Source organism: Ornithorhynchus anatinus, chromosome 14 (assembly GCF_004115215.2).
Source record: "Ornithorhynchus anatinus isolate Pmale09 chromosome 14, mOrnAna1.pri.v4, whole genome shotgun sequence".
Classification (NCBI taxonomy): Eukaryota; Metazoa; Chordata; class Mammalia; order Monotremata; family Ornithorhynchidae; genus Ornithorhynchus; species Ornithorhynchus anatinus.
The window spans coordinates 44,632,852-44,657,415 of NC_041741.1; the positions used below are offsets into that span (position 1 = coordinate 44,632,852).

Below are 24,564 nucleotides of genomic sequence, written 5' to 3' on the forward strand. Positions count from 1 at the left end.
TGGGTAGTGGCCTGGAGTGACCCTGCCGGAGGGCAGAAGGGAGGGAAGGCCAGAGGGCAGAAGCAGGACGACTCCCCCACCCATTGCTTCTGCTGCACGGGAAATAGGGGCACCCTCTTTCACCCCGCTCCGGCTCCCTCCAGACCCAGGATCTGAGTGCTCCGTCTTGGCATGCCAGTTGGGACTTGCGCTCGACTGCTCCCGTTCTTCCCGGGTCCCATCTGGAATGCCGCCAGCCCACCCCTCGGAGTGGGCCCTTCCTCCCAACCTCCCGGATGGAGGGGGTGTCCAGCATCCCCTGTGAAAGCTTTGAGGCCGACGTGTTTTCCACGAGCCGGCGCCGGAACTGTTTCCAGGCCCAGGAGGCTCACAAGCCCAGAAGCAGGTAAATCAGCTGGCTGGGGGACGGGAGGAGGAAGATGGTGGGGAGCAGCATGACGTAGTGGCTAGAGCACGGGCCTGGGAGTCAGAAGGTCGTGAGTTCTAATCTCGACTCCACCACTTGTCTGCTGTGTGGATTTGGGCAAGTCACTTCACTTCTCTGCGCCTCAGTTACCTCATCTGCAAAATGGGGATTGAGACGGTGAGCCCCGTGTGGGACAGGGACCGTGTCCAACCCGACTGGCCTGTCTTCGCTCCAGCGCTTAGTACGGTGCCCGGCACATAGTAAGCACTTAACAAATATCACAGTCATTTTTATTACTGAGGGGAGCAGGAAGGAAGGAGTGCAGGGCCTGAGCCAGGGAAATAGGGAGGGAAGGGGACCAACGTGAAGAGCAAGGTTGGGAAGGGAAGATGTCCCACAATCCCGGCTCCACCACTTGTCAGCTGTGTGACTGTGGGCAAGTCACTTCACTTCTCTGTGCCTCAGTTACCTCATCTGTAAAATGGGGATTAAGACTGTGAGCCCCACGTGGGACAACCTGATTCCCTTGTGTCTACCCCAGCACTTAGAACAGTGCTCTGCACATAGTAAGCGCTTAACAAATACCAACATTATTATTATTATTATTAAGGGCTTGCCCATGGGTGACTTCTGGTCTTCCTGTTAGCTTGAAAACTCTTGAGGCCAGGGGCTGGATTTTAAACTTTCTTCTTTTATTCCCCAGGAGCCCAGTACAGTGCTCTGCTCCCAGGGAGATGTTCAGTAGATATTGTTAAGGATGAGCTGGGCAGGGGGTTGGATAGGCAGAAGTCCAGGGCAAGGAAGTAGGGTGCTCTAGTGGAAAGAGCTTAATCCTGGAAGTTATAGGATCCAGGTTCTAATCCCAACTCTGCCCCTTGTCTGCTGTGTGACCTTGGGCAAGTCACTGAACTTTTCTGTGCCTCCCTTCCCTCACCCGCATAATCGGGATTCAATACCTGTTCTCCCTCCTACTTAGACTGTGAGCCCCATGTGGGCCGGATTATATCTACTCCAGTGCTTAGCAGTTTTTGTCACATAGCAAACACTTAGCAAATATTATTATTATTGTTGTTATTATTATCGTCATTATTATTCAGGGGAGGACAGTGGGCCAGCCCAGTTGACTCTCAACTGGGGTGAGAGCCCGCTTTGCTATATTAACAGGAAACCTGAGGGTCAGGGAAATTCGGGGGGAATCTCAGTGCCACATGAGACGGCCCAGGAGTTATTCCAGTGAGAAGGGGGAGGGAAGGGTGGGAGAGAGGGCAAGTTCCCACTCATCGAATCAGGACTTCGGGCTGGCTGAGATGGGTGGGTGGAGAAGAGTGGGACTGGAGATGGGGGAGGCAGGACAGAGGTGGTTATTTGGGGTTTTTTGTTTGTTTTTATGGTATTTGTTAAACACTTGCTGTGTCAAACACCTTTATTAGCACTTGGGTAGGTAGAAGTGAATTAGGTCGGACACAATCCCTGTCCCATGTGGGGTTCACAGTCTAAGCAGGAGGGGGAACGGCTATTTGATCCATTTTAAAATAGAGGAAACTGAGGTACAGAGAAGTTAAGTGACTTGCCCAAGGTCACCCGGCAAGCAATCGGCAGAGCCGGGATCAGGACACAGGTCCTCCGTCTCCCAGGGCCGTGCTCTTTCCACTAGGCCAGGCTGCTTTGAATTGGGCCGGAGATGAGGGCGGTGGGGGAGGTGGGACGAGAAGGCCCCGGGTCCAGCTGTGCGGGGACAGGGCTGCTGCCGTCCGGGGGCCATCCCGCACTTCTGGTCCTCTTCAAGTGGTCCCCCCGGCAGCGGCCAGTGACCGGAGCCCCGGCCGACCTCGTGCTGGTGCCAAGTCCACCCCGTGTCCACCTCCGCCCCACCTTTCTGGATCTGGAGTAGATAGCGGGGTGCGGCGGGGAGAGGTCGAGCAGGGGAAGGAAGGCGACGCTGGTGCCGACCCACGAGAGAGAGGGCGGCAGCTCCCTGGACCCTCTCCCTCGGCTCTGTCCTCTCCGGCTGGCCGGTGGGAGCGTGTCCGCCGGCCCCGCGGCTCTCGGGTGCGCCGGCCCGGTGTCGGGTTCCCCTGGGTTTCGTGTGCTCCATTGTTTGCCAGTGGCCCCAGCTTATGAAACAATAATGAGCCCCCGATCCCTCTCCCGCTCGGCCCCGCTAGGGTTACGGCTGTCCCAGAGGTGCCTGGGAGACGAGGGCCCGTGGGCAACGCTGGCCCGAGCCGCAGGCCCGGGAGAACCCGGGCGCTGACAGACGGCCGGCCCAGAGTCCTCTGCCGCCCCCCGCTACCGCCGAGGTAACCGGAGAGGGGGGCGGAGCGGGGGGACGAGGGGTGTCATGGGGCCGGGAGGGGATGAGCTCCCCCGGGAGGAGGAGCGGCCGCTCCGACGGTCCCGCGAGGGGGCGGGGGTTGGGGAACGCTTCCCCACAGGTGATGGGCCGTGGGCCCGTGGGCCCTGAGCCAAGTCCTCCTCCGGAGGAGCAGGCCGCTGCTCTCCCGGTGCTTGACTGGGGGGGTCCACCCCCTTCAGCCTCCCCGGCCCCCCATTCCTTCCCTCTCCTGGTCCTCCGGCCCCTGCCTGCTTTCCTCCCGTGCCCCTACCCAGTCCTCCGTCCTCTGTCTTCCCTCTCTTCCTCCCCTCTCTGTTCCTGCTCTCCTTCCCTCTTCTCTGTCCTCCCATCTCCGTTTTCTCCCTCCCTGTCTCTCATTCGCCTCCCCCCTCATCCCCCAGCCCCGTCTTGTTCCATCCCAGATCGATGACTCCCCTGCCATCTTCCCTCCGGGCCCTGTCCTCTCGTTTCTCCTTCTCTCACCTCTAAGCCATGGGGTGCCCACTTTCAGGTGGCCAGGCTGGTCCTGGGAGAAAGCCGTCTCCTGACCGGGTGACATCTCTGACCTGGGGGTGGGTCGACAGGTCAGATTTCCCTGAGACCCAGAGAAACCCCAGGGAAGGAGAAGGAGGGGGAGAGATTCCCCCATCTCCCAGGTCTGCCTTCCTACCACCTTGCCCCTTGCCCCTTCCTCCCACCACCTTCCTGGCTCAGGGGACTCAGGCCTTCCCTCCCCACCATTCCCCATCCCCCTCCCCAAGACCCAGAGGAAACTTCAGCTTCCGTGGTTCTTTACTGTGACTCGCTGCGTCAGCCAGCTGTCCCCCAGGGCCCGCTTGGCATCTTGGCCCCCCAGCCGTCAGCTGGACCCCCAGTCCAGGTCCCCGCGGTGGGTACCGCTCTGGGGTCTTCAGGTCCCCTCCTCCGATCCCAGGCTGACAGTGTTGGCTAGCGGTAGCCATAATCCCAAAGGCTCTGGACCTGATCTCTCCCATAATTCCGGGCAGGCAATGTTGGCTAGTGGTAGCCGTGATCCCAGGACCCCTGAACCTCTCTCTCCTTGCAGGACCTCGACTCCTCTTTCCCAATTCATGGCCGGCAAGCTTGGCTAGTGGTAGCCATGATCCGAGGGGCCCTGAACCTGCTCTCTACCTGCGGGGCCTTGACTCCTTTCCCCCAGCCTCGGGCGGGCAGTGTTGGTTAATGGTAGCTTTGATCCAACAGGCCCTGGATTTGCTTTTTTCCCGCAAGACCTCGATTCCCCCGCCCCCAGTCCGATTCCAGCCTATCAACAGTAGCAGTTGTGATTCCACAGGCCCAGGAGCCCTGGCCCCGCTCTCTCCCTGTGGAACTTTGACTCCTCTCTCCCAATTCCAGGCCGGCAGCCTTGGCTAGTGGTAGCCATGGGGCCCGGGGCCTGCACTCTCCCTGCAGGGCCTCTTTCTCCTCCAGCTAGGACTTGTGACGGGCAGGTCTCCCCGGGACTGAGGCAGGCAGATCCCCCCTTCCTTGTCTCTCTCTAGTCGTCAGGAGCCCACAGACAGGAGGAGAAGGGCCCAGGGGGTCCATCTGGGAGTCAGAGCATCAGGGAGGAGGTGTCTGGGGCCCTCGTCACCAACCCAGAGATAATAATAATAATAATGTTGGTATTTGTTCAGCGCTTACTCTGTGCAAAGCACTGTTCTAAGCGCTGGGGGAGGTACAGGGTCATCAGGTTGTCCCACGTGAGGCTCACAGTTAATCCCCATTTTACAGATGAGGGAACTGAGGCTCAGAGAAGTGAAGTGACCTCCCCACAGTCACACAGCTGACAAATGGCAGAGCCAGGATTTGAACCCATGACCTCTGACTCCCAAGCCCAGGCTCTTTCCCCTGAGCCACGCTGCTTCTCTATCTTGACCTACGCCCAGCTGAGTGGCTCCGTCAGCTCCGAGGTGGGAGACCCCCCCAACACCCAGCCCTGGAACTGGGTGCCAGCCCCGCCAGTAGCCCGGTTCCCAGCACTCCTAATGGGACCAGGGGCACCGAAACCACTCCGGTGAGGGGTGAAGGGCACTGGGCCAGGGCGGGGACTCGGGGAGAAGCCGGGAGCAGGGTCACTGGCCATTCCCCACCCACCTGCAACCCAGATAACAACAACAGTAATAATGAGTATTATACTATTACTAATGGTGGTATCTATTAAGCATTTACTGTATGCCAAGCACAATGCTAACCACTGGTATAGATACGATCCAATTATAATAATTTGGTATTTGTTAAGCGCTTACTATGCGCCAAGCACCGTTCTAAGCACTGGGTAGATAAAAGGTAAATGGGTTGCGGCACGTGGGGCTCACGGTTTTAATCCCCCTTTTCCAGATGAGGTAACTGAGGCACAGAGAATAATAATAATAATAATGTTGGTATTTGTCAAGCGCTTACTATGTGCCGAGCACTGTTCTAAGTGCTGGGGTAGACACAGGGGAATCAGGATGTCCCACGTGGGGCTCACAGTCTTAATCCCCATTTGACAGATGAGGCAACTGAAGCACAGAGAAGTTAAGTGACTTGCCTAAAGTCACACAGCTGACAAGTGGCGGAGTCGGGATGAGAACCCACGACCTCCGATTCCCAAGCCCGCGCTCTTTCCACTGAGCCACGCTGCTTCTCCTAGAAACTGTCCATTTCTCCCACAAGGGGCTTATGAAGGGGGAAGAGAGAGAGAGAGAGGGCAGGTATTTTACCCCCATTTTCAGATGAGAACCCAAGGCCCAGAAAAGTCAGGAGACTGGTCCAAGGTCACCCAGTCGGAAAGTGGCAGAGCTGGGATCAGAACCTGATGCTGTACTTTTTCCCACTATCCCTGCTGCTTCTCTAACAGACAGATCCTGGCGGTGCCCCGGGGGGGAAGAGGACAGGGTGCGGGGGACCCCGCAAATACCTGAGACTCCGCCATTCTCCGCTCCATCCTCAGCCACTTCCCTGCTGCCGCCTCCCGCTGGATTGCAGCCCACTGAGCCGACTTCTCTCTCAGGACTGGGACGCGGTCAAGTTGCCGGATCCGGTTCCAGGTCTGGACGGCCTCACGATGATGTTTGTGCAGCAGCAGGAGGAGGTGCGGCCTGGTGGCCCCCGGACAGCTCTGCCCATCCTGCCCGGGCCCCGCGGGGGTGGAGGGGCTACAGGAGCCAGGAAGGAAGGTGCGTTTGCCACGGTTCTGGATTCGGGTTGGGGAGACGCGAGGCCTGGTGGAAAGAGACCGGATCTGAGAGTCAGAGGATGGGGGTTCTAATCCCGGCTCTGCCACCTTGTCCGCTGCGTGACCTTGGGCAAGTCTTTTCACTTTCCTGGGCCTCAGTTACTGCATCTGTAAAATGGGGATCAGAACTGTGAGCCTCATGTGAGATAGAAACTGTACCCAACCCTTGTATTTACCCCAGCGCTTAGAAAAGTGCTTGGCATTTAGTAAGTTCTTAAGAAATACCACATTCATCATCATCAGAAGTGGAGAGGCAGTTGGGAGGGGGTGGTAGTCCATCTTGGGCTTAGATTCAGCCAGGATTCCAGAGCTTCCCCGTTCCGACCATGCCGTTAGGACCTAGAGGATTCTGGGAGTCAGCCCATCATTGGTCTCCTCTTAATAATCGTGGCTTTTGCTAAGCACATACTCTGTGCTGAGCCCTGGTGTAGATACAAGATCATCAGGTCAGACACATTCCTTGGCCCCCCGTCCAAGGGGGAGAACGTGTATTGAGTCCCCATTTTACAGATGAAGAAATTGAGGCATAGAAAAATTGTGACTTGCTCAACTCTTGGACTGCCTTTGCCAGTGCTCTGCACCCATATCTCAGATTGGTGACCTAGCCCCTGCTTTTCCCCCCATTTTTCTCTCTAGACTGTAAGCTTCTTGTGGGCAGGGAACATTTCTACCTACTCTCTCGTATTGTACTCTTCCAAGAACTTAGTACAGTGCTTTGCATAGAGTAAACGCTCAACAAATACGATTGAGAATCCTAGGCCCACGTCTCTGGGCTGGTCAGTTAGTTACGGTGTTTAGTAATAATAATTGTGGTATTTTAAAAGCACTTTCTATGTACTAAGCACAGAAAAGATAATTAGGTTGGGCACAGGCCTAAGTCTGTGGGCTGAGTCAGCAGTATAGCAAATTATGGCATTTAGTCCATGCTTAATATGTGCCGAACACTGTGCTGAGCACCGGGGTGGATCCCAACGCAACGGATCAGGCACGTTCCCCGCAATCGATCCGTCAACCAGTCAAGCAAATCCTCTGTGCGGAGCACCGTGCTAAGCAGCTGGGACAGTACGATAGAGTTAGACACGGTTCACAATCTAGATGGGGACAGACAGATAAAGACAGTGGTGACTGAGGGCTTGCAGTGATCATGAGAAAGAGAGTCGACAAGCCAAGACCAGTCAAAGAATGGTGGGGATCCTCTGGGGAAACAGGGGCTCGCTTCCTGTCCCCTTGGTATACCGAGCCTCCTTTCTCTCTTCCCAGAGCCTAGCGCTGGCAGCCAGAACCCCCGGGAGGCCTGGGCCGGGCAGCGTGGGGAAAGCGGTTACTTTTCTCTGGAACGCCCCAAAGCGGAGCTGGGCCAAGCCTCTTCCGCTCTGCGCGGGGGTTCCCGCGCTGCCTCCCGGACCCCTGCCCCTCAGCACCCTGGGCCCCGGCATCCCCCCCGCGCCTCTCCTTCTTCCCGTTCTCCCCAGCGGGCACCCCCAAAGACCTCTTCTCCTCACCGCTCTCCTCAGCAGGATGTTCCCTGGGCCTCCTTCCCTCTCCGCCCTATCCCACGGGATACCCCTCGTGCTTCCTCTCCCTCCCGCCTCACCCAGAGGGACACCCCCCGCACCTCTCCCTCCCGCCTCACCCAGAGGGACACCCCCCGCACCTCTCCCTCCCGCCTCACCCAGAGGGACACCCCCCGCACCTCTCCCTCCCGCCTCACCCAGAGGGACACCCCTCGCGCCTCCTCTCCCTCCCGCCTTACCCAGAGGGATACCGTCCGCACCTCCTCTCCCTCCCGCCTCACCCAGAGGGACACCCCTCGCGCCTCCTCTCCCTCCCACCTCACCCAGAGGGACACCCCCCGCGCCTCCTCTCCCTCTCGCCTCACCCAGCGGGACACCCCCCACATCGCTCCCTCCCGCTCCACCCATCGAGCACCCCTGGGAGCCTCCTTGCCCCCAAGTCCCACCCCCAGGGCTGCTTCTCCGCTCCGCCCTATCCATTATGACTCCGGGACCTCCTGCTCTTCCCTCCCTCTGCCCCACGGTGCCCCTCCAGCCTCCTCCGGTCACCCTGCAGCCCACCGAGACGTTCCTTCCCGCCGGTCCACTCAGCAGGCCACCCCTTCCCGCCATCCTGCCGAAAGGGACCCTCCCAGGACCTCCCCTTCCTCCCGCTCCACTCTGAGAGACACTCCCAGGGCCCCCTCTCGCCATCCTAGTGCCCCTCTCCTCCCCTCTTCTCCTCCACGCCCTGCCCCCCGGGTCTCCCCTCCCCCTAACCCTGCCCCACGGAGAGCCCCCCAGCCTTCTTCACTCCCACCTCCTACCCCCGGGGAACCCCCCCAGCCTTCTTCCTCCCTGTGCATCGGACACCGGGATGCCCCCCGGGCCTTCTCTCCTCCACGCTTGGCCCCGTGGGACAGTTCCCAGGCCCGCTCTCCTCTGTGCACTGGACCCCGGGACACCCCCCGACCCCCCTCACCTCCCCATTCTTCTCCCTGGGGCTCCCCCCGGGCCTCCTCCCCTCTGTGCATCGGGCACCGGGATGCTCCCCAGGCCTTCTCTCCCCCCCGCTCCCCTCCGCGAGACACCTCCCCGCCATCCTGGGGTCCTGCGGGCGCCGGTGCCGGACGCCAGTCTCCCAGGACGCGGGGGTCCGGGGAGGGCAGGCACCACCTGGAGCGGCAGGAGTACACGGTGCTGGCAGACCTGCCCCCGCCCAAGCGGATCGGCCAGAGGGAAGCTCTGCGCCAGCAGCCTGGAAGCGCCCGGACCCGCAGTCCCGGGCGGGCGGAAGTGGAGCGACTGTTTGGGTGTGAGCGCAGGTGAGCCCTGAGGGGGGGTCTAGATCACCCAGACCTTCCACTCAGCTCGCAGAGGGTTAGAAGGCCCCACCCAGGGCCCACCCCTGTCTACATCCAGACCGGCCCGGACCCTCGGTCAGTCGGTCAGCCCCGATGAACTGTGAGGAAAAGGAAGGTCAAGGCCCCAGAGGTCAATGGGCGGTCGGGAATGGCGGGGGCGGCGGGAGGCCTGGGGCTGGGTGGGTGGGGTGGCGATGGGTCGGGGTGGGATGGAGAAGATGGGCTGGGGGACTTAGAAGAATAAGGCCGTGGGATCTCTTTGCTCTCAGGAAGTCAGAGACGTTGGAAGCGTTCCAGGCCTTGGAAGAGGGGAGGCTACCGAGACTCGGGGGCCGGGGGTCATCCGACCGGCCCCTGCGCCGACAGTCCAGCCCAGCCCTGTATCGGGAGGTGAGGGCTGCCCCGGGAAGTCCCGCCTCAGCCTTGGGGTAGGGAGGCAAATCCCGCCCCGGGGTGAGGGGAACTTGCTGCGATTGAGGGGAGTGGGGAGACAGGTCACTACTCCGCCCCATCCCCACCCCTCGCTTCCAGATCACCTCGGGCACCCGCAGGTCCGAAGTGTGGGGGTCAGACTCCCCTCCGGGGGAGGAGCTCCCAGGAACCGGGGCCCCAGGCCCACAGCCGATGGGTGAGGGAAGGGGGACCCTTTGTTCCCACGCCACTTCTGAGAAGCCCTCTGCCCTAGGCTAGCTGAGTCCTATAGCCCACAAAATAGCCCCCCCCATTGCCCAGCTGCCACAATGGGGCCAGTGACACAGTTCCCCAATTTCCATGGTAGCACAGCTCACTCCATCAGACCCTGGCCTATGCTGGACCACACTGATGGCCTCCTTTGCTTTCTGCCTCCCCTGAACCATGTCTGTCCTCTCTCTCCCGGCTGAGGAGGGCATGTGTGTGTCTGTGTGTATGTCTGTGTGTCTGTGTGTGTGCACTCATGTGCACGCACATGCGCGAGTGTAAGTGTGCACGTGTGCATGCAAACACACCACCCCTATTAGCGTCGCAGATGCCTGACACGCGTGACTTGACCTGCACTACGCCAGTTTGCGGAAGTCCTTCTGAGACCACCTGAACCTAGAACGTTTCTTCTGGGGGACCCCTGTTACCCGACCCTCGATCTCCCGAGCTTCTCCGTCTCCCTCCCGGGGGCCGCGGGACCACTTCTGAGCTGCGGACCTCAGCAGCCAGACCTGAGGCAGAGGGAGGCCGGACGTTCAAATCGAAAGTAGCGGCAGGCAAAAGGGAGGCCCGGACCATAGCTGCACCCTGCCTCAGCCCGGGGGTCGGAGTTAGGGTCAGAATAGAGGCTGGAAGTCACAGTTGGCCAATCCAACCGCTCTTCTTGTGTCTTCTCACTGTCAGGCTCAGCAGTGGCTATTTCTGGGAAGGACTTTTTCTTTTTTATCTTTTTTGTCCCCCTAAAACCAGCATTTTTTTTGTAAAAGGTCTGTGAGGAGGCCTCCCCTGTGGTCTTGAGCGAGCCCTTGGGGTGGGGTTGGAAGGAGGGCTGCCATATTAGCTGACAGGGTTTCCTGTCCTTCTCACCATTTCCCCAGGGCGGTATGAAGTCAGAAGAACCCTGGCAGAGCCACAGAGAAGGATCCCACCTCAAGAGTCGAGAGAGGCACCCTGAGACTAGTTGGCAAGGCAGAAGGGACTCCCCACCTGCCAGGAGTCCAGCGAAACCTGTGGAGAAAGAGTGGAGAGGGCAGGGGCAGCTGCCGCGGAGACCCCCAGAGGGTGACTGGGGGAGAAGGCGGAGAGCACACTCGGGCCCCGGGAGCCAAGCGGAGCCAGCGGGGAGGAAGGGGCCAGGCTGGGAGGAGATCTGCCAACCCCGGGCTCCGCGGAGACTCCCGGAGAAGGAGTGGCCGGGCCGAGAGGAGCCCCGCTGTCCCCGGCCTTCCGAGCGACCGGTAGAAAATGGCTGGAGGGGCCTGGAGGAGCTCTCCTGCCCCCGGGCTCCAGAGAGATACCCAGAGAGGGAATGGAGGAGCCACGACCGCGAGCTCTCCTGGGAGGGGAGCCGAGAAGGAGCCCCAGGGGGAGACCGGAGAGGCCTGGGTGAGACCTTGGGCTGCGAAAGACTCGAAAGGCCCAAGCGGAGGGAGAACTTGGAGAGCTTGAGGGGACGGCACCGTCCCAGGAGCCCCGAATGGGACTACGGTGGTTTGGAGGGGGTGCCCCTTCAGGGTTCCCCAGAGACGACGGGTTGGGGGGGCCTGGCAGAGTGTGATCTTCCCAGGAGTCCGAGGAGACAGCCAGAGCCAGCAGAATGGGGAGAGCCCTCCCATCCCAGCAGACCCAGGAAGCACCCAGAGGCAGCAGAACGGGGAGAGCCCTCTCATCTCAGCAGTTCAGAGAGAGCCGCAGAGCGGATGGACTGGCGAGGCCCGGAGGAGCCCTGCTACCCTGGCAGCCCGGGGGAAGGCACCGAGGGAGATTTGGAGGAACACCTGCCAAAGCTTGTGGAGGGACACTGGATAGGGGGAGGGCACGCCCTGCCACCCAAGAGCCCAGAGGGCCCCTCAGAGGGAAAGTGGCAGGGGCTCAGGGAGCCTTCAGGGCCGATAAGCCAGGGAGAGCGACCCAAGGACGATCGTCAGAGCTCGGTTGAGTCAGAGAGTCGGCAAAATCCAAGGGAGGCTCTGGGCCCACAGGGCCCCACCCCCCTGGTGAAGAAAGACGGGGCAGATCTGGATCAGCCTCCCCGCTCCGCCCGCTCCGTTCAGTGGCCAAAGACCAACCGGAAGAGTTGCCTGGAGGCCTTGGAGCTGCCCGATCCAGACAGGATTGTACCGACGAGCAATGGAGACCTTTCACCCATCCAAGACTCCACCGAGGTGGTGAGTAACATTCCAAGGGTTGGGATCATAGGGAGCCTGCTGTCTCCCGCCCCCGCGTTTCCTCCCACCCCAGGTCCAAGGAGAGGAATCTGCACTCTTAAGGCTAGGACTCTAAAGTACCAGGCCACGGGGGTGGGGCTGGGCATCCCTCCCTTCCTTGTGCCTCGGTTTCTCCTGTGAGATGATGGGCAGGAAGAATACTGCAAGCCTCTCTGGGTGGAGACTGAGGTGGATCAGTATCCGAGCTGTACTCTGAAACCCTCAAAGGAAAGTTGAAGCAGTAGATAGTGGATATCCACTATCTAGTGGATAGAGACGGGTCTGAAAGTCAGAAAGACCTGGGTTCTAATCCTGGCTCTGTCGCTTGTCTGCTGTGTGACTTTGGACAAGTTACGTAACTTCTCTGTGCCTCAGTTACCGTAACTGTAAAATGGGGAGTAAAAGTGTAAGCCACCCATGTGAGACCAGGACTGTGTCCAACCTGATTATCTTGTATCCACCCCGGTTCTTATAATAGTGCCTGGCACATAGTAAGCACTTAACAAAAACCATTAAAAAAAAGCAGTGTTGGGGAAGCAGCATGGACTGGTGGATAGAGTACTGACCTGGGAGTCAGAAAGACCTCGTGGCTCAGTGGAAAGAGCCCGGGCTTGGGAGTCAGAGGTCATGGGTTCAAATCCCGGCTCTGCCACTTGTCAGCTGTGTGACTGTGGGCAAGTCACTTAACTTCTCTGTGCCTCAGTTACCTCATCTGCAAAATGGGGATTAAGACTGTGAGCCTCACGTGGGACAAACTGATTACCCTGTATCTACTTCAGCGCTTAGAACAGTGTTCTGCACATAGTAAGCGCTTAACAACAACAACAAAAAAGACCTGGGTTCTAGTCCCTGCTCCACCACTCGTCTGCTGCGTGACCTTGGGCAAGACACTTCACTTCTCTGTGCCTCAGTTACCTCATCTGTAAAATGGGGATTAAGACTATGAGCCCCGTGTGGAACATCAACTGTGTCCAACCTGATTGCCTTGTATCTACCCCAGTGCTTAGAACAGTGCCTGGTACATAGTAAGCACTTAATAGAAACCATAAAAAAGGGCTAACTCTCAAATGAACGTAATAGGAAGGTCCCATTCTTGACCATGCTGCTGATCCTTGAGGGGCCACTAAGCTGCCTCCACGATATATCCCTTCGACCCCAGGTGACCTGGGCCGAGCGCTGACTCTCTCCCTTCTGCGTCCCTCTTCCTGCCCTATTCCCCAGTTTTGCTGCCCACTGTCCGCAGCAGCCCTCACTCTGCCCTTCCTACACGCACCTACTTCCTCCCATTCCCTGCCCTCTGCCGTCTAAGGCAGCTTGACCCCCAGTCAATCAATCAGTGGAATTGATTGAGCACTTATTGTGTGCTGAACAGTGTACTAGGCACTTGGAAGAGTAATATAGTAGAGTTGATAAACACAATATCTACCCACAAGAAGCTTACTTCATTCATTCAATAGTATTTATTGAGCGCTTACTATGTGCAGGGCACTGTACTAAGCTCTTGGAATGTACAATTCGGCGACAGATAGAGACAATCCCTGCCCAATGACGGGCTTACAGTCTCAACAGGGGAGTACAGTACAGTTACAGTATAGATAGGGAGGGAGACACCCTCAGCAGCAGATTGGCAGAGAGGGGAACCGTAGAAATAAGACCATTTTAGATGTCCCGAGCGTTTTTCTAAGAGGATCACTGCACACTTTTGAGCCGTCAACTTATTACTACTCCTTTAGATCTCTAGGAGGGTGGTTAAGGGTGGGTGTTAGACCCATTTTACAAATGGATGACAAATGGGTGTCAAATTCATTTTATGAAGTGGCAAAGCTCTTGAAGCCCAACGCATGCCAGTGACTTGCCTGAGGCCACCCAGCTAAAGTGTAAAATAAGTTATATTGAATGAACTGAGAAGCAGCGTGGCTTAGAGGAAAGAGCACAGGCTTGGGAGTCAGAGGACGTGGGTTCTAATTCCAGCTCCGCCACTTGTCAGCTGTGTGACCTCGGGCAAGTCACTTAACTTCCCTGTGCCTCAGTTACCTCATCTGTAAAATGGGGATTAAAGTATAAAGTGGGACAACCTGATTATCTTATATCTACCCCAGCGCTTAGAACAGCGGTTGGCACGTAGTAAGCGCTTAACAAATACCGTAATTATTATTATTATTAGCTAGTCTCCATCTGAGCCAGGACTAGAATGGGGCAAGGAAACAAAATGCCTACGTCAGCACTAGCCCCCTCAACCCAGTGCTGGCTCAGGGATTTCCATGGGACTTGGGGGCAGCCAAGGGGGCAGACCCTGAGCCCCAAGTTTGTAAGAAGGGATCCGGGCTGTGTATGACTCCAAGTTTGGGGGTCCCTAGAGGAGGGCTGGAATAATTGTAAGTCCCCTCTCAGACTCCAGTAGGTTTGGGGGGTGTCCCACAGGCACCATGGAACTGCTCCAGCAGACACCTGGGACCGTCAGTTCGTTGCGGGCAGGGAAGTTGTGGGAAGGCACTTGTACTTTCCCAAGTGCTTAGTACAATGCTCTGCACACAGTAAGAGCTCAATAAATACCACTGCCTGACTGATCGGGACTCGGGAACCGTATCTCTCCAGCTTGGTTACCCCAGGGGCCTCGGATTATCCCAGGGGAGATGGGGCTGGAGGCCGGGACCCCCGACTTTGTGTTACCTGGAAGTGGGGAAGGTGATCCTTTGGGGTCCTTTTTGTCCCTAGCCCCTGCCATCCCCTATCTCTGGCACGGAGATGGCTAGGGGCCATCAGACCACCAGAGTTTTTCTCCCCACAGCCCCAACCAGACGGTGGTGCCATGCAACAGATGGGGGACTCGGTGACTCACGTGACCGCCACTGGGAAGCCAGACACGGTAAATGAGCTGGGTGGGAAAGAGGGAGTTGGGGGTGAGACCTTGGCTGTGTTCATGGCCGAGAAAACCTCCTCCTCCCTGGGCCTTCCCCTATCTAAGGTCCCTGGGGGCCTGGAGATGGCGAGGCTTCCCAGAGGAACCTGGTCCTTCACTCCCACTCCTCCCCGGGATGGAGTTGAGCTTCCTGCCCCAGAGGCTGCACTGATTTGTCCCCAGAAGGAGGGGGATAGGGGCAGAAAGTGGTCACAGGTGTGTGTTGAGCCCTTGCCTCCTGATTTCCTGATCCGATTCCAGGAGACACCCCCAAGTCCAGGCCTTCCTTAGCCATCAGGAGCCTGGGAACGGCTGCTCATTTCAGGAGGAAACACACATCCAGTTCACACCCTCTGCCCCTGGGAAGACCGAGCAGTCGGAGGTTACAAAATACTGTTCAGGTTTCCATTTCTTTCTTCTTCTTGGTCATCTCCTTCTCTCCCTTTGGCGCTCCAACCCCCTCCGCCTGGCTTTGATTCCTTGGAGGTTCTCTCCCCGCATCTGTTGCTTTCAACATTTCATGAGGCTAGATGAGACTTGGCTTCTGAGCCAGGCTGTAGGGACCGGGGAGGCCATGCTGGACAGACGTGGGGACGTAGGGGTCTCTGGGATGGTGGAAAGCCCCCGAGCCACCCCTCCGCCCCCCCGCCACCCCCGGGGGATGCTCGCTTCGCTGCTATCCCATGGACTAATCTGTCCCTGTTTGACAGGCAGACCAGAGCCCAACCTGGGGACAGGCTGGGAGCCCGACCAAGGGAAGACGGGTGGCCGCGTGGCGGAAACCGGGGGACCAGACGGCGCTGTTTAACCCGTTCCTGTTGTCTTTGGGGCTCCTAAAGTGGCGCAGGGTAGGCATCCCTGGGGCAGTGAGGCTTGTGGAAGGAGAGGGAGGAGAGGGAGGGGGCTCCGGACGGTGGGATAGACAATCCGTGGGGAAGGGACAGGGTCGTGGGTTGCGGGGTCTGACATCTCAAAAACTGTGTGCTAAGCACTGGGGTAGAGACAAGATAATCAAATCGGACACAGTCCCTTCCACTCATGGGCTAAGGTGCGTCAGAGGACCGGACCGGAGAGGGAATTGGAGAGGGAAGTTGGACCCCGGGTTTGCTTTCGTTGGTGACTTCTTGGAAATTCTCAGGCCAGTCCGTGGGGCTTTCTCACTTCCAGAGCTGTGAGAAGAAAGGCCAGGGTGGGTGAGGGGGGCCGTCGGGAGGGGACAGTGACACAAAGGGGCTTTCCTCCTCAAGCCCGGAACTCCTGTTCCTCTCCCCCACCCAAGGAGGCCTGCCGGGGCAGTTGGGCTGCAATGGGGAGGGCAGAGAAAGGAGTGAAAAAAGGCCGGCGGGAGGGCTTAGGTCTGAGAAGTGCATCTTGAGCCCAAGTGAGAGCCAGTTTCACAAACATCTGGAGTTACGTAACCTGTTCCCTGCCCCGGGAGGGTTGAAAACATTCGGTATGGTTGGGTGAGATTTCGGGCGGGGAGTCGTCCTCGCGGGGTGGAGAGGGACCAGGCAGGATTATTTTCTCTTTAGTAGAGCAGGAAATCGCTTTCCCCCTCTTCCGTCTGCCACACTGTCCTCTTGGGCTGTTGGGACATAAGCTGCTTCCTCTGTCCCTACTCGGGTGCCTGCAGGGTTTAAAGGTTTCAAATTTAACTCAGTTCACCCCAACCCAGAAAGTAAGAAGACCAGTCCCTATTCAAAGCACCTGCAGGTTCCCCGGTCCCCGGTTCTACCCGGCCAACAACTCAGTTCTGGGCCCGTTTGGGCTCGGTAACGTAAGATGGTGGGGTCATTCACCTTAGTTTTGCCTAATGTAGAGTGAAGTTAAAAGTGCTTCATTTTGAGCCGGAGGTATCATTTCTGGGTTAGCCGGGGCAGTGGTGTGAGCGAACGCTCTCGGCCCAGGGATACACATCTTTTGGCGAGCGTGCTTGTGCAAGAGCGGAAACCGAGTCACACGGGAACCTGATTGCCCAAGATCACACCGATAAAACTAGAGGTCCAGGGGTTGAACCTCCCTGAATACTGCTGAATCCCACAGGACCATCCTCTCCCGCAGAGGTCCGGTGGGGAAATTGGTGTGTTGGGCCAGGACTCTGGATTGTGTGTTTGTGTTTGTGTGGTGTGTGTGTGTGCGTGAGCACCTACCCTTGCAATTTAACGCTACCATTTTCCAGCTTTAATCTTGGGTTATCGTGATTTTCCTTAACTCCTCCTTTTCCCACCCTACCCCTACTGGAACCTGCTTTTCAGTCAGGCCCTGCTACCCCCATCTCCCTTCCCTCCATCAAACACGGATGAATATGGTCTACAGAGAGCCAACCCACTAGGGGATTCAGAACTTTCTTTGGAATCCAAGTTTTTCTTAGAGGCTCTTGGGATATCCCAAGCCTGATGTGACTCACCTTGTTGCTTTACCTGGTTAATCGGAGTTCGGTATGGTGGACTCTAGAAATAAGGTGAAATAGGACTCAGGAGTTAAGCTGAGCCGGGGCAACCGGGGGGGATGTGCCAGAAGAAGCATCTTTGTGGGATGACTGTCTGGCCCCGCGTCCAACGACTGTCCCCGAGCACTGTCTGCTGCCTACCAGGCCTCTGGGTTGGCTCTGAGGCCTCCCAGAGTCGCAGAAGCAGCAGCAGCAGCAGGAGGAGGAGAGGTGAGAGGACGGGCCTGGGAAAGCTCGGGGTGTTAACTGCCAGACCAAGGGCCGTGGGCAAGGTTGCCAGGCAGAGAAGCAGCATGGCGGAGTGGATAGAGCACAGGCCTGGGAGTCAGAAGGTCACGGGTTCTAATCCACACTCCACCGCTTGTCTGCTGTGTGACCTTGGGCAAGTCACATTGCTTCTCTGGGCCTCAGTTCCCTCATCCGTAAAATGGGGATTGAGACTGCGAGCCTCGTGTGGGACAGGGACTGTGCCCTACCCAATTGTCTTGTATCCACCCCAAACCCTTAGTACAGTGCTTAACAAATGCCATAATTATTATTATTATTCCAGAAGGGTCAGCGCTAAAAGCAGCGGTCCAGCCTGCACCGTCTGGTCGGCTAACAGGTTGGTGCCGGGGCTGAAAATTGCCTCAAACCTTGGTGGGGTGAAGGCATTGAAAGGTCCTGCCCGTTCTGCTAAATCTAATGTAGTGCCCAGGGGACAAAGTGGCGATTTTATCCGGCTCACCCTGCAGGGCAGTGCGGATGAGGGGAATGGGGGCCCAGGGCAGAGGCCGCGACTTCTGAATCAATCAGTGGTATTTATTGAGCCCTTACTGTGTGCGGAGCATTGCTCTAAGTGCTTGAGAGAGTACAACAGAGTTGGTAGACACGAGCATCGCCCACAGAGAGCTTCCAGTCTGAAAGAACGGGAATAGCAGGAACTGTCCCCCTTACTCTCATCCCCACCCCGGAGTGGTTCCCGGGGCCTCCTGGACCTCGTCCGGAACCGTGCCGCTTTTCTGGGGGAGCCGATGGCACCGTTGATGGCCGACTGGCACACAGCAGCCCGGGCCCTGTGCCGCAGCTTTGGCGGGGGCTGGCACCGTGCCTGGGCCAACTCTGCTCCATAGTACAGTGCTCTGCACATAGTAAGAGCTCAATAAATATGATTGAATGAATGCTCCTTGGCTCCTAGGTCAGCAAAGGGTAGCTCAGTTTCGGTATCAGAAGAGAAAAAAGAAAAGTGACCACTTTGAGAGCATTCAAGCTGGAACGGGCACATGGGCAATTAGCATTTTTCTGGAGCTCCCTTCCGAACCTTTCCCGCTTCTCTTCCACCCCTTGTTGGTGTCTGATGTAAGCTTTGACTGTGCAGAGCTGCGCTCGGAAAAATCCCTGGACCCAACCAGGACCCAGAAGTACACGTTCACAGGGGTCACAGTGGAGGAAAACAAATTTTCAGGCAACCCCCGGATCTCTATTTGACTTCCATCGCCCTCTTTCCTCCACCAGTCTCGGGTTCTCCCTCCGGCAAACTGGTCGGCAGAATTACTCCCGAGAAGCCCAGTGGTCTGGGTTGTTTGACCTCTTCCCCCCAGCCCCTCCTCAATGTCTGGGGCATTCGTTGGAGAACCAAGTGGCTAAAAGGCGTGGAGGAAGCAGCATGGCCCGGGCTTGGGAGTCAGAAGGACCTGGGTTCTAATTCCCACTCTGCCACTTGTCTGCTGTGTGACCTTGGGCAAGTCGCTTGACTTCTCTGTGCCTCAGTTACCACCTATAAAACGGGAAATAAGCCGCGTGGCTTAGCGGAAAGAGCTCGGTCTTGGGAGTCAGAGGACGTGGGTTCTAATCCCGGCTCGGCCATTTGTCTGCTGTGTGACCTTGGGAAGTCACTTCACTTCTCTGTACCTCCGTTACCTCATCTGGAAAATGGGGATGAAGACTGTGAGCCCCATGTGGGACAACCTGATTCCCTGTATCTACCCCAATGCTTAGAACAGTGCTTGGCACGTAGTGAGCACTTAATGAATACCATAATAATTCTCATTATTATTAATAAGACCGAGAGCCTCAGGGGGCTGGGTCATGGACTGCGTCCAACCTTGTGTCTACCCCAGTGCTTAGAACAGTGCTCGACACATAGTAAGCACTTAACGAATACCATCGTTATTATTAGAGGAGGAAGGGGAGAGGCGAGGGTCTTTCTCAACCTGGACAATCAACAATTAGGGGCAAATTAAAGCTAGGCGTAAACTCAAATTTAAGCTAGACCCAACTGACCAGTGCCAGAGTGTGTTATAACCAGCCCCTATACCCCCCGGGTGCTAAAGAAGCAGCGTGACTTTTAATGGAAAGAGCCCGGGCTTGGGGGTCAGAGGTCGTGGGTTCGAATTCCGGCTCCGCCACTTGTCAGCTGTGTGACTTTGGGCATATCACTTCACTTCTCTGTGCCTCAGTTACCGCACCTGTGAAATGGGAACGAAGACCGCGAGCCCCATGTGGGACAACCTGATTACCTCATATCTACCCCAGCACTTAGAACAGTGCTTGGCACATAGTAAGCAATCAACAAACACCATCGTTATCATTATTAAAGAAAAATCAAATCCAGGTTGGGGCGGGGATGGAGAGCAGACCGTGCCACCGTCCCCAGGCTTGGTAGCCGGCAGGGTCCGGAGCAAGGGAGGCATCGCGTTAAAGTGGGGAGACCGGCTTGGGCCGCGGCCCTGAGGGAGGGGGGGATCTGCAGCCCCAGACCCACCTCGATTGGGCCCGGCCCGGGTGGGAGTCACCCAAGGAGATCCGGCTGCCCTCCCCTCAAAATCTTCATTGGTTGTCTGTCTGCCAGCCATCCGCCTCCTCCCCAAGCCTCATCTTGGTTCTCAGTGGTTTCCTGCCTTGCCCACAGCCCCCTTCCTCCCTCTCTGGGGGGGGGGCCTGACCCCCACCCCTCTGGGGAGGCTGTCACCCTGCTTCTCCGACCTCTCTGGGAAGCCTTGACCCCTGACCCCTCTGGGGAGGCCCTCACCCCGCCCCCAGCCCCCTTCCTCCCTCTCTGGGGGGCCTTGACCCCCGACCCCTCTGGGGAGGCCGTCACCCCGCCCCCAGCTCCCTTCCTCCCTCTCTCTGGGGGGGGGCTTGACCCCCGACCCCTCTGGAGAAGGGCTCACCTCGCCCCCAGCCCCCTCCGCCTTTTGGGGGGCCCTGTCCCCTGTTCTCCCTTTAGCGGAGTCTGTCCCTCGCCCCCATTACCCTGCCCCCCCGCCCCCTCTTTCCTGGATGGGGTGGATGCCTGCCCCCCGCCCCCTCCTCCCTGTAGGAGGAGGTTTCCTGCCGACCCCCACTGTCCCGCCCCCAGCCTCCTCCTTCTTCCTCCTCTGGGGGGAGGCCTGGCCCCCCGCCCCCTCCCCCTCTCGCAGGGGGGTCCTGTCCTGTGCCCCGCCCCCCTTTTCCCTGTCCCCCTGTCGGGGTGTGTGTGTTGGGGGGAGGTGTCCTGTCCTGCCCCCCTCCCCCCGCTTCCTCCCCCCTCCGGGGGGGCCGGGCCGATCCGGTCCCATCCGGTCCCTTCTGGTCCCTGCCCTGGGGAGCCCCGTCCTCTCCTCCTATTGGCCCGGGGCGCGGGGGGACCCCGGGAGTGACAGAGGGGACCCGGGGGGGGGGGGTCAGAGGGGGCCCGGGGGAGACAGAGGGGCCCGGGGGGGACTGGGGGGCCCCGGGGGCGTCAGAGGGGACCCAGAGGGGGGCTGGGGGCCCCGGGGGGGGGAACAGAGGGGGCCCAGGGGGTGCGGGGAGCCCCGGGGGGGTCAGAGGGGGCCCGGGGGATATAGAAGGGGCCCAGGGGAGACAGAGGGGCCCGGGGGGCCCAGGGGGGAGACAGAGGGGGCCCGGGGGGGTCAGAGGGGGCCCGGGGGATATAGAGGGGGCCCAGGGGGGAGACAGAGGGGGCCCAGGGGGTGCGGGGGGCCCCGGAGGGGACAGAGGGGGCCCGGGAGGTGCGAGGGGCCCGGGGGGGGGGGGGTTGGCCCCGAAGATCCGGGAGCGCGGAGGCAGGGCCGGTGCTGAGGCCGCGGCAGCCCATTGGGCGGGGAGGATCCTCCCAGGAAGTTTGAAAAAAAAAAAAAAAAAGTTTTGTGGGCGGATGGAAGAGGCCGAGGCCGAGGCCGAGGCCGAGCGGGGCCGCACCGGGCCGCCCGAGCCCCCGCCCCCGCCCCCGCCCCCGCCCGCGCCCCGAAGCCCACCGACACGCACACACGGCAGGGGCCGGGCCGGGCCGGGGCTGTAGGCGCCTCCGCCCGAGCCCAGCCGCTGCCTTCGGCCCGGGGCGGCATCATGACGGTGAGTACGGGCCCCGGGGCCCCTCGGGACATCCAGCCGGCTCTGTACTGAGCGCCCGGCCCGGCCCGGCCCGGCCGGAGCACAAGCGAGCGGCGGCGGCGGCGTCAAAGGGGCGCTCACTCCGCGCTGACCGTCGGGGACGGTGCGGTGGAGAGAAGCGGCGGGGCTCCCTGGCGAGAGCCCGGCCTGGCCACTCGGAGGGCGTGGGTTCCAATCCCGCCTCCGACGCTGGGGGATTCCCTTCTCCGGGCCGCGGTTCCCTCGTCTGTCAAGTGGCGGTGAATGATGGTAGCAACGTGGGTATATTTGTTAAGCGCTTCCTCTGTGCAGAGCGCCGTTCGAGACGCAGGGTCGGCGTGGCTCAGTGGAAAGAGCGTGGGCTGGGGAGGCAGAGGTTATGAGTTCAAATCCCGGCTCCGCCACTCGTCAGCTGTGTGACTGTGGGCGAGTCACTTCACTTCTCTGGGCCTCAGTGACCTCATCGGTAAAATGGGGATGAAGACTGGGAGCCCCACGTGGGACGCCCTGATGACCCTGGATCTCCCCCAGCGCTTAGAACAGTGCTCGGCACATCGTAAGCGCTTGACAAATAGCAACAAGAACGGGGTCATCAGGTGGTCGCGCGTGAGGCTCACGGTCTTCACCCCCTCCCCCCATTTTACAGGTGAGGTCACTGAGGCCCAGAGAAGCGAAGTGACTCGCCCACAGTCACACAGCCAAGTGGCAGAGCCGGGATTCGAACCCATGACCCGTGACTCCCAAGCCCGGGCTCTTTCCATGCTGCTTCTCTGTCACGGGGGACCGACGGGTTAGACCGTAAGCCCGTCAGACGGCAGGGACCGTCCCTATCTGTTGCCGACTTGTTCATTCCAAGCGCTTAGTACAGTGCTCTGCACCGAGTAAGCGCTCAATAATAAATAATAATAATAATGTTGGTATTTGTTAAGCGCTTACTATGTGCCAAGCACTGTTCTAAGCGCTGGGGTAGACATAGGGGAATCAGGTTGTCCCACGTGGGGCTCACAGTCTTAATCCCCATTTTACAGATGAGGGAACTGAGGCACAGAGAAGTTAAGTGACTTGCCCACAGTCACACAGCCGACAAGTGGCAGAGCTGGGATTCGAACTCATGAGCCCTGACTCCAAAGCCCATGCTCTTTCCACTGAGCCACGCTGCTTCTCTCCACTGAGCCACGCTGCTTCTCTAAATACGATTGAATGAACCTGATCACCTTGGAACCTCCCCAGCGCTTAGAACAGTGCTTGGCACATCGTAAGCGCTTAACAAACGCCATCATTCTTATTATTATAACGTCGGTACTCCTTAAGCGCTTACTGGGTGCCAAGCACAGAGTTGGCAGTCCCTCCTCCTGCCCACGAGGAGCTTTCCTTCTGGAAGGAGAGACGGATGGTAACATAAATAAGGGCAGCGTGGCCTAGTGGTTAGAGCACGGGCCTGGGAGGCGGAAAGCCATGGGTTCGAATCCCAGGTTCCGACACTTCTCGGCCCTGTGACCGCGGGCAACTCACGCCGCTTCTTGGGGCCTCGGTTACCTCATCTGTAAAACGGGGAGACCCTGAGCCCCCCAAGTGGGACAGGGTCCATGTCCAACCCAATTTGCTTGGATCCACCCCGGCGCTTAGTACAGTGCCTGGAACATAGCGCTTAACAGACACCACCATTATTATTATTAAATTATGGCTATGTACATAATCACGTGGTATTTGTTAAGCGCTTACTATGTGCCCAGCACTGTGGGGAAATACAAGGTCATCAGGTTGTCCCACGTGGGGCTCAGTCTTCATCTCCATTTTCCAGATGAGGTCACTGAGGCCCAGAGAAGTGAAGTGACTTGCTCAAAGTCACACGGCTGACAGGCGGCAGAGCCAGGGTTAGAACCCACAACCAATGACTCCTCAGCCCGGGCTCTTTCCACTGAGCCACGCTGCTTCTCTCCATTCTCCCTGTAATAATAATGATGTTGGTATTAAGCACTTACTAAGCGCTGGGTTAGTTATACAGGGTAATCAGGTTGTCCCACGTGAGGCTCACAGTCTTCATCCCCATTTTCCAGGTGAGGTAACTGAAGCTCAGAGAAGTGAAGTGACTCGTCCACAGTCACACAGCTGACAAGTGGCGGAGCCGGAATTTGAACCCATGACCTCTGACTCCCAAGCCCGGGCTCTTTCCACTGAGCCACGCTGCTTCTGAGTCCCACAGTATCGCCGAGAGGAGGGTTCGTGAGATGACTGGGGGTTACTTGGCCATGATCATCGGGTCGGCCTTGTGGCCCTGCCGCAACCGTGACCCCTCAGCCCAAATACTACGCATAATTGTGGGATTTGTTAAGCGCCTACCATGTGCCAGGCACACCTGGGTAGCCCATGAACCCAGAACCTGCTGCTGAAAGGGTGGGAGCAGCGTGGTTCAGTGTAAAGAGCCCGGGCTTGGGAGTCGGGGGTCAAGGGTTCGAATCCCAGCTCTGCCACTTGTCTGCTGTGTGACTGTGGGCAAGTCACTTCACTTCTCTGGGCCTCAGTTACCTCATCTGTAAAATGGGGATTAAGACTGTGAGCCTCACGTGGGACAGCCTGATGACCCTGTATCTACCCCAGCGCTTAGAAAAGTGCTCTGCACATAGTAAGTGCTTAACAAATACCAATATAATTATTATTATTATTATATTGTGGTAGAGGCTAGAGTGATGTCAGGCGAGAAGGGCAAGGGGGTAGGAGTCGCCTTGTGGGATGGGACTTCTGGGGCAGAAGGTGCGAGTAGTCGTTTCTGGCTTCATTTGGGATGGCGAGGGGAGAGAGGAGGCTGGGGCAGTTGTCTGTTTCTTCCAGGCTCCTGGAAAGCCATCTTGGCCCCGACCATCTTTCCCCCGCCTCCCCCTTCACACAAGTCCACGTTTCCAAATCCAACAGTGAGAATCAGTAATAATAACTGTGGTATTTGTTAAGCACTTACTTTGTACCAGGCACTGTTCTAAGTGCTGGGGTAGGTAGAAGATAATCGGGTTGAACACAGTCCCTGTCCCGCGGGGGGCTGACCATCTTGATCCTCATTTTACAGATGAGGGAACCGAGGCACCGAGAACAATAATAATAATGGTATTTGTTCAATGCTTACTATGTGCCAAGCACTGTTCTAAGCACTGGGGCAGTTGTCCCA

At 58.2% G+C, this 24,564-nt stretch overlaps 1 protein-coding gene across 1 annotated transcript in view; it reads left to right on the forward strand.

The window, feature by feature from the left end:
• Positions 1-275: 275 nt before the first annotated feature.
• LOC100083709 (TRIO and F-actin binding protein) overlaps positions 276-24,564 on the forward strand; it is a 44,405-nt gene continuing 20,116 nt past the window's right edge. The window contains 10 exon segments of the mRNA XM_029078678.2: positions 276-385; positions 1,110-1,116; positions 3,808-3,936; positions 5,698-5,838; positions 7,497-7,935; positions 8,503-8,800; positions 9,109-9,229; positions 10,396-11,685; positions 14,513-14,590; positions 15,334-15,471. Coding sequence (XP_028934511.1) covers positions 276-385; positions 1,110-1,116; positions 3,808-3,936; positions 5,698-5,838; positions 7,497-7,935; positions 8,503-8,800; positions 9,109-9,229; positions 10,396-11,685; positions 14,513-14,590; positions 15,334-15,471 — 2,751 coding nt within the window.